General features: G+C 49.4%; 1 protein-coding gene across 1 annotated transcript in view; it reads right to left on the bottom strand.

The window, feature by feature from the left end:
* The window catches only part of XYLT1 (xylosyltransferase I), a 274,833-nt gene that overhangs the window by 17,217 nt on the left and 248,238 nt on the right, over positions 1–9,378 (bottom strand). Inside the window, exons 9-11 of the mRNA XM_015412172.1 lie at positions 8,746–8,922; positions 7,128–7,390; positions 3,635–3,830 (exon numbers count right to left, since the gene is read on the bottom strand). Of these exons, the coding sequence (XP_015267658.1) occupies positions 3,635–3,830; positions 7,128–7,390; positions 8,746–8,922 (636 nt within the window). The remainder of the gene's footprint in view (positions 1–3,634; positions 3,831–7,127; positions 7,391–8,745; positions 8,923–9,378) is intronic.

The following is a 9,378-nucleotide window of genomic DNA, read 5'->3' as shown; positions in this document are numbered from 1 at the left end:
GGTGGTAGTGGTGACGGCGGCGGCTCCTATTCGAAAGCCTGGCGGAAGAGCTCCGTCTTGCAGGCCCTGCGGAACTGCAACAGGTCCCGCAGGGCCCTGATCTCCTCTGGGAGCTCATTCCACCAGATAGGAGCCGCAGATATGTGAACAACCAGAATGCTTTTTTAAGGCTAGTGTATTTTGGTCCTCACACAAAACCCCGAAATCTATATTTATTATATTTGCATCATGCCTTTTTCAAAAGAAAAACTTAACATGACCAGCAAACAATAAAAACAAGTGGGTAAAAAACAGGCTAAAAGGGGCAGACCCTGCTCTGTCACTCTCTCTCCTCCAGTCTCCAAGAGGGAAAAGGCCAGGTCGGTCAAGGTGACTGACGGAGTACCTCTTACAGAATAAATTCTACGTTAACATGCCCCAGTTTCTACAATCAGTATTGTGCAAATTGAATTACTTTGCACAAACAGAACAACTAGCTCAGAGAGCGTTGTCAATTAGTACAGCAGTCAAAAGAGCACTGCGTGGGAAGCCTAGAGGAAGAGGCTTTTGCACCTGAAAAGAGTTCCTCTAGAATATTCCTAAGTGAGGAGGCTCTGAGCAGAGCCCTTTGACCGTGCAGAGGAGCACCTCGAGAACATCACAGGTGAAAGCAACCTAGTTTTCTTCTTATTACACCGGAATTAAAGAGGGATGGAGCACAGTGCAGAGGAAACATTTGGAACTACAAAATGAAACGGGACTAAGGGGCTCTGCACGTCCCTCTTTGCTGTACTCATGAGTCCAAAAAGCATCACGGAAGCCCCCCTCATTCACAGCGCCTTCTGTGCCTTGACCCTCCTCTAATGTTTCTGATTCCAAGACCTTCTTGAATTCCCATTTAAAATTTGCCTAAGATAAATTATGCCTTGATTACTAGTTTGTGTCTCATTGCTCACCACAAACAGGAACATTAGGTCCACACGGTAGACACTAATTGCCTGCCGCCCGGGCTCATTTTGTCCTCCGTGATGAATTGCAACTGCTAACAAGGCCAGAAGCAAACTTTTGTGTCGCTGGTACAATTTTAGTGTGGAAGTCTCTTACAAGAGCAATCCTATGCAGAGTTACTTCATTCTAAGCCTACCGAAACGAACGGGCGTAGATTGGAGGACCTCTGCAGAGAACTGCACAGTAAACCATCTATATATCTAATAGCCAAGCTGCCCCCTCCGTGCGGATATCTAAATCTGCACATCGGGGGCACTTGGGGGGCAGAGAGATGTTCCTGCACATTTGGAGCAGTTCCCAGATGTGCAGAAAAATCTAAAAAGTTGAAAAAACTATACGGGGGATACTTAAATCCCCCCAAAAGTAAAAGAGCATTTCCTGTGCATGCGCAGAGAATGCCCTGGCAACTGTCTCACTGCTGCTGCCGCCACTGGGGGAGGTGAAGGCTTGGTGGGCCCGCAGCTATGAGCCGCTCAGGCCTCACCACTGCCGGGGGGAGGGAGAAGGCTTGGCGGGCCTCGGGCCTTGACGCTGCGGGGGGGACGCGGGAGAAGGCTTGGTGGGCCAGCGGCTGTGAGCCACTCAGGCCTTGCTGGAGCGCGGGAGAAGGCTTGGCAGGCCTCTGGCCTTGCCGCTGTGGGGGGACACGGGAGAAGGCTTGGTGGGCCAGCGGCTGTGAGCCACTCAGGCCTTGCTGCCACCGGTGTTGGGGGAGAAGTCTTGGCAGGCCTCTGGCCTCGCTGCCGCCAGGGGGGAAGGGAGGAGGGAGAAGGCTTGGTCTGCCTGCTGGGCTTACCTACTGCCGCTTCCTCCTCCTGCGGGTCCCCCTTCTTGTATCTATCTATTCTCGCCCTTGTGTGAGAAATATTAATAATAAAGTCATATGCACATGGGTCTGAACCAGGCCACAATGGATGCCTATGAAAACATAGGGCCAAAGTACACATAACGCAAGAGATCTTTGCTAGGCTCTCCTGACATCCTTCATCTAAATACAGCCGTGGGGTGGGGAGCTCCTCTGAATCTGGCTGGAGGAACGATGCCAGTTGTAGGGAGGACTGTTCATCACCCGTTTCCTTCCCTTTGTGCTGCTCCCCAGCAAAGCTCCCTCTAAGCTGCGGAGTCTTGTGAGCAACATTTCTCCTTTGTGAGCGACTGGCATTAAAGTTGCGAGCCAGCCATTTGGCTGCTGCATAAATTACTTTGCTTTGGGGCCATCCTTTCTGAGCTAAGGCAAAAATGTGTGAGCCGGAAGCTAAAAAACAGTGAGCTGGATTTGTTTATTTATCATTTCTAGGTTTTTTTTTAAAGCACCCAAAGTGGTTTAAATATCGACAACAGAAATAACTTTAGAACAATAAAAAAGCAATACAGTAAAATAGAAACCATCACTTTCAAATTAGGTAAGACAAGCTGCAAGGAATCTTGGTGGTGGTGGGTGAATAATTTGTAAAAAGCAACAGCCCTTCACATCCAATAAACCTCCTCCCTCCAGATTTCTGTATCTTCTCACGGGCCTGAGCAGGGGGCCAAGATCCTGATATCTGCCCCCCATCATGCAACTGACTCTCAGCTGTTCTTAATATTCAATTCTTATTGAACTTTTGTTTGTTTGTTTTCTTCTGGTTAATGTACAAAGCCATATCTTTCTGCATATATTTGGGGAGCTTTTCTTTCTTTTTTTGAAAGAAAAAGAAAAATTCAAATGGGCCAACGTTTTAACACTTCTAATGTCAGTATTTCTTCTGATAAAGGGTTGGTTCACACCAGGAATGATTTAGAATTTCTCATATCTGGTGTTTGGACTTGGAATTCTCAGTTTTTTTACCCAAACCTGATTAAATTTAAACATGAATTTTGAACTAACCTCTATAGTCCTCATTTTTGTGCCACACTGTTTCATCGCAATGAATTTTTCTTTGTAAGACAGTAATTTTGTATTAATAAATCCAGATTATGTATTATAGTACGATATTAGAAGTATAAATATATCTCCTACAGCTGTACACTCCATGCATCTGATGACGCGACCTCTGATTCACAGTAGCTTATGCTAGGGTTAGGTTTTGTTAGTCTTAAAGGTAAAGTTTCCCTTGCTCAAAAGCCAAGAGTCCGACGCTAGGGTTGCGGTGCTCATCTCCGTTTCAAAGCCGAAGAGCCAGCGCTGTCCGAAGACGTTTCCGTGGTCATGTGGCCGGCATGACTAAACACCAAGGCGCACGGAACGCTGTTACCTTCCCACCGAAGTGGTACCTATTTATCTACTTGCAATTTCTTGCTTTCGAACTGCTAGGTTGGCAGGAGCTGGAACTACAGATGGGAGCACACTTGGTCTCGAACTGCTGAACTACTGACCTTCCACAGCCTGCAGTTCAGCGTCTTAACCACTTGAGCCACCGCAGCTCTTAAGGACTATTAAATAAAAAGCCAGTATATCTAAGCCTCGCCTTCTCAATGACACTGCGATTTTCTACACAGAGGGAACTATTTTAAAACAAAAGAGGATTCCAACGTGAGATGCTCCAAGCCCAGACACAGGCTCACCTCCTCACTGAGACCTTGGTAAGGAAATGAGGCCTATGACAGGTGCGGAAGAAAGGGAGGGGGGTATCCATTCACCTCCTGTTGCAAAGGAAGCAAGACTTACCTCTGAGTACTGCAGCCTGCCAAAATCGCTCGGAGGGCTTGCAATTTTGAAGACTTTCTTGGGCATCACCCACGTTTCTAAGGTCTCTAGTTTGCTGGCAGCCAAATTGGTAGCATGATGCTTAACGAGGAAGCCCTGAAAATGATCAGCCAGGAAGTAGAGGTGGACTGAAACCGGGTGGCCCATTGGGTAGTACCTGGAAAACATGGGCAGGGAACAGACTGATCAACGGCACAGATGAATGGTGTTTATTGCATTTGAATGGGATTGGCCAATTTCTTCAGGCTGCCAAACAACTGGCACCGCCCAGTGCCACCACTGCTGCCGCCCCGCCCTCCCGCACGCCTTGACCATAAAAGGCACAACCCGCTGGTCTGAAGGAAACGGCAGGCGCCTTCCCAACACAAAAGGAGACTTCTGCACAGAAGTCTACGGGGCCATCTTCTACTTTTGCACAGGAAGGAACAGCTTGCTAAGGTTCAAGCCCTGCTTCCAACCGGCCACCACCCTCCCCGAGAAACATGGCTCAACATGAGCCTGCACAGCAAGGATCAGTCAAAGAGAACCAACTTTTATTGGAGTCAAACTTATGCAGGAAAACTATCTTGGTAAGCCAAACGGGACATGATGTGGGGAATCCAAGATCAGATCTCTCCCGGGGAGGCGGGGGCACTGAATTTGTTTGGAACGACACCAGGTTTCATCATCTCTGAAACCACCCTTAGCCCTATAGCGGAAGAAAGTACGAGAACAGGATCCGAGGGCATATTTAACACATAGTTTGGACCTAAAGCAAAATGCACTTACTCTGTGCAGAACTGCAATTTCCAGAGGATGATAAATAAGCCCAACTCAGACAGCAAAGGTAGCAGATGCCAACAGACTCTGCTGAGGCCCAGAAAGCTGAGCAAAAACAGCCAGTGCAAGTTAAACAGTATGACTTTTGTTTGGAGTCTAACTTCTAGGTACACTCTGTAGCAAATATTGACAGGATTCACAAAAATGTAAAGGGAGACAGTCTCCTGGCAGCAGCTAGTTTAAATATTTTTTTAAAAAAAATCATCCAGAGATGGAAATAAAGAAGCTCAATTTAAAAGGAAGCCTGTGCAGGAAGAACCTGCAGGGGGTGCCCCTTACTTGGCTAACCCTCCCCAGGTGTCGCCGCCCCCCAGGCATTCCAGTTGGGTTCAGGAGGGAACCTGGGGCTGTAGGAGGCATGCAGTGGTGCCTACAAATGGGATCAGATGTACACCCCCCTCCTTAGCTGCAGTGCCAGCAACACTGGGAAAAGAACGATGGTGGTGATTGTGTTATTAGCCGATTTCACAGGGCTGCTGGCCTCTTTCGTGCAAGGAATGAAAAGAAAGCGTTGGAAAAGGGGGGAGAGGAACAGGAGGAGAAATAGACCAAGACTGTGTTGTATGACCAGCTGCAGCCGTTTATTAAAAAGAAAACTACTAGCTGCACACTGGAAGCACAATGCCCTTACTGGGGACAGACAGAGGACTGGATCCAGTGATCTGATGGCTTAAGGAGTGCAGATTTTTGCCAAATTCCCAACACCCCTCTGGGAAAGTTGATTCCTGGGCTGAGGGACTGGCACAGACTAACAGCCAGGTGGGGTGGGGGCTCCACTGACAAGGGGGCATAACCCCCCCCCCTCCTCACTCTTTGACAAGCACAGCTTTACTGACAGAAGAGAGAGGAGAGGCAATTCTGCCTCCTTCCCCCACAACAGTCCTCTGACCCTGGGCATCAGCCTTCCCAGGGTGGGAAGGGACAGCTGGCAGCAAGGGAATGCAGAAAAGATCTCCATCTGCCCGTGGGTTCTGCAGAGTTACTCCAGCTTGGGGAACACCGGCTGTGCAGCAAGTGCACAGTGCACGCTGGCCAGTGTCCATGCCGTGACGATCCTTCCCCACCTACCCTTTTTACGCTCTCCCATACACCTTAGGGTTGGGGGTGCTGTTGTTGTTTTTTGCTTGCTATGATTGCTCTGCATGTTACATAAATGAGAAGTGGCTTCTGAGAAATAAATTTTAAAACCGTGGTTTAAAAAATTAAATCCGCGTACATGCTGAGCTTTATTATTATTTTTTAAAATAGATTGCCTGCCTGAAGCAGCGCTGAAATCATTAGGTAGTTATGTGCCAGCGATGAGGTGGCGTGGGGAGAAAGAAGAGGGGAGGGCAGAGGAGGGAGGGGCCCCTGGCACAGTGTGCTCTGCATGTCAGAAGGGCCCAGATGCAGATCCCCAGGAGGTGGGGAAACCCCAGGGGTCGTTTCATAGAAAAAGAGCTAGGGAAACTCATTAGCATATGCCACATCCCTGACATCACCGGAAGTGTGTCATGAGGCCACACCCCCTGCCATCACCGGAAGTGTGACATAAGGCCACACCCACCACTCAGTCTTAGTCTTAAAGGTTAGTCTTAAAGGTGCTATTTGAACTCTTGGACTATTTTGCAGCAGCAGACTAACACAGCTACCTCGGGGAAGCTCCTGGATGGGGCTGGGAGTCCTTGCGGAGGCCACGTGGAGTGGCCTCGGCCAGGCAGAGGGGGAGGACGCCAACTTACCCTCCTGCTTCTTCCTCCTTCTGCAACAGAATGAGGCTGGAAGAAGGGGGCGGCCGGAAGAAGGGGCCCCCCTGCACCTCACCCGGGGGAACTGTGATCCCCCGCGATCCCCCCGAAATGACATCTGGGAACAGCCCTCGTGGCCTGAGATCCTGGAGAGTGACTGCCAGTCAGAGTAGAGGGCACTGGGCTAGATGGACCAATGTTCATATGAATTCGAGGGATTCTCCCCACCGACACGCCCATTTTAACGTGAAAATCAGACACCTCCCCCTCGGCTGCAGACACGACTATGGCAGCCAAGGGACCAAACATGTCCCGTCTGAACTCTGTCTTTCCTTGAGTGTGCAACAACAACAACAATACAGTCCACAGTAAACAATGGCCAAAAAACCCAGCAAATAACAACTGTGTACTGCACAAACCCGCACCAAAGTTAACAAAAAGAGACTTCAACACGAAGGTAATTCAACCCATGTAATCCATCATAGGAAACTACAGAAGTCCACAATATCCCAAAGGGAAAGAACAAAGTCCAGAATAGAAATTTCTCAAAGGGAAACAATGAAGTCTGGAATAGATATCAACACTTTTCCTAGGTATCGTTCAGTGTTTCGGACTTCTGGTCCTTCCTCAGGAACAAAAAGCCACTACAGGAAGTCTCATTGCAATTTCTTAACAGGCAAACTCTATTCAGTTTCTCTATGGGCCAGGTCTCCTAAGCTTTAGAAAGCACCTCCCAAGGTTGCTATTATGTAAGCTGGACCAAACATGCCTTTGTGTTGCAGTCTCTTTTTGTTAACTTTGTTGCGGGTTTGTGCAGTACACAGTTGTTATTTGCGCTTTTTTTTGGCCTTTCCTTGAGTGTGGCCTGAGCCCACCCCAGTTGACTGGAAAGGCATTTCTGAACCTACCGGCAGCTGTTGTCGCCGTCTGTGTGGAAAGAGGCCTCCGCTCTCCTCAGACCCAAGCGGGAAAACGAATGGTACATGGTCAGCGCAATGTCGCTGATGCTGTGGATGCCGTCCGGCTCGTCGTACGCGTTCTCCCAGTATGACCGAAGGCCGGGCGTGCCCGAAGGATAGTTCCCGTATAAATAATAGTCCAGTTGGCCAATTATTTCTTGATTCACCACAGCTTCAAATTTGCGTGCAAAGAAGGTCGGCCTTGCGGTTTGCTGTGTTGATAAGAATGGGGGTTGCATTAAAACAAAATGGCTTCTGGGCCTTGGTACCTATTTTTGAATACCAAGCCGTCAACCTAAATAACAAGATAATGACAGGAGCTATATTTTCCTCCAACGGAATCTGCGCAACAACTACCCACAGGAGCGCTAACAAGCGACACGACCGTTTTACGCAGCATCATTAGGCTTGCCTTCGCATTTCTGAAAAGATTTAGCTCAGCGCTCTGCTTAACTGTCTACCAAGCAGGGACCGGCGGTTTGGGGAACAAGAAAGGCACAGGATCAGAATTACAGCTTGTGCATTTTATTTTCCACACACCGTTGCGATAAACAATCTCCCCCCCCCTTGCCCCCTCCGCTGGATTTTCATTACAGTTAAATGAGAGGGGAAATTGCCAGGCCATTTTAGGGGATTAAACTGAAGTGAGGCAGACTGTATGCATACGTAAAGAGGCGTACAGGCCGGCCAGGAGGCCTGGGTCTCTGGAGGCTCTTCCTTGTGAGGAGTGGTGGCATGGGACCCTCCCCTGGCCCTTCCCCACGTGGCACAGAAGGGCATACGGAAGTGGGATGTGATGCCCCAATCTGGGATCTCTGCTGAACAAACCCCCAGGAACCTCAGAGACAGACGGTGTGAAGCTGTGGCCAGACTGAAACCAGAGAGGCTTGGATTCAGCTCTCCACTTGGCCTCTCTTGGCCTAACCTACTGCAAAGGGCTGTCCCCTGAGGATTAAATGGAGGAAGACCGAACTGCGGTTGCTGTGCTGAACTCTTTGGAGGACGGGCAAAGTAAAACTCCACTGGACAAGACTTCCGCAGCTTAATTGTGGGTCATCCTGTGTGGGATGGTGACAGGCAGGGCTATTTTTGGGCAGGAACGCACAGGAACGGAGTTCTGGCTGGCTCCCGAGTTGGCCATGCCCAGGAGGAACTCATTTGCATAATAGGCCACACCTAACAGCAGAAACTCATTAGGATTGGCTATATTAGGGGTGTGTGGCCTAACATGCAAAGGAATTCCTGCTACAAAAAAAGCCCTGGGTTTTGACAACAAACAAGGTAAACAGAATAACAAGCAAAAGGTGGGTGTGGCTGGATAACCACACTTCTGGTAACATGGGGGTGTGGCCTAATGTGCCAATGAGCTGTGCTGTCAGGGGCGTGGCCCAATATGCTAATGAGTTCCTGCTGTTGGGCGTGGCCTATTATGCTAATGAGTTCCTGCTGGGCTTTTTCTACAAAAAGAGCCCTGGACTGACGGGTCCCTGCTGAAGTGGCTGCCCACCAGGCTCTGCAAGCCCACAAGCTGTACCGCAGCAGGGGCCTGGATCGGGCCATTGCTCACCTGGAACCGGTGGAAATCTGCGGGTTTGAAGTCGTTGGGAGAGCAGCCGCACCAGTCGACGATGTTCTTGTACTGACATTTGCAGCCCAGCTTACGGTTCCAGTTGGTGATGCGCAGATTGTTGTCCACCATGGAGCTGCAATGAGGGCTGTTTTCAAGGACGGTGTGAAAGAAGGACTGTGGAAACAAAAAGGTCTGATGTTTTGGTTCATCACATTCCCCTGGGGTCTCTCCTGAACTCTTGTTGTCTGTGGCGCTGCAAACGTGTTTGTGTTCTACTTGGGCTCAGAGATGCCATGCGGCCCTGGCAACAACCCGCCTTTCGCCGGGCCTGGCTTTCCACAGGCGATGATGTGCCCACGCTTGCCAAATGGTGATCAAACCTTCCAGCTGGTTTGTGGGTAGCAGGCTTATACTATTGGCCGCTGCTTCTGAGACACACAAGGAGCTGCCCTTTCCTGAGTCATGGTTTTTTAGCCTCCGGCTCACACATTTTTGCCTTAGCTCAGGAAGGAGGGCTCCAGAGCAAACTAATTTATGCAGTAGCCAAATCGCTCGCTCACAACTTTAATGCCAGGAGCTCACAAAGCAGGATTTTTGCTCACAAGACTCCACAGCTTAGAGGGAGCATTG

Source organism: Gekko japonicus, unplaced genomic scaffold (genome assembly GCF_001447785.1).
Source record: "Gekko japonicus isolate JY-2015 unplaced genomic scaffold, Gekko_japonicus_V1.1 scaffold2238, whole genome shotgun sequence".
Lineage (NCBI taxonomy): Eukaryota > Metazoa > Chordata > Lepidosauria > Squamata > Gekkonidae > Gekko > Gekko japonicus.
This window is presented reverse-complemented; position numbering and strand designations above follow the sequence as displayed.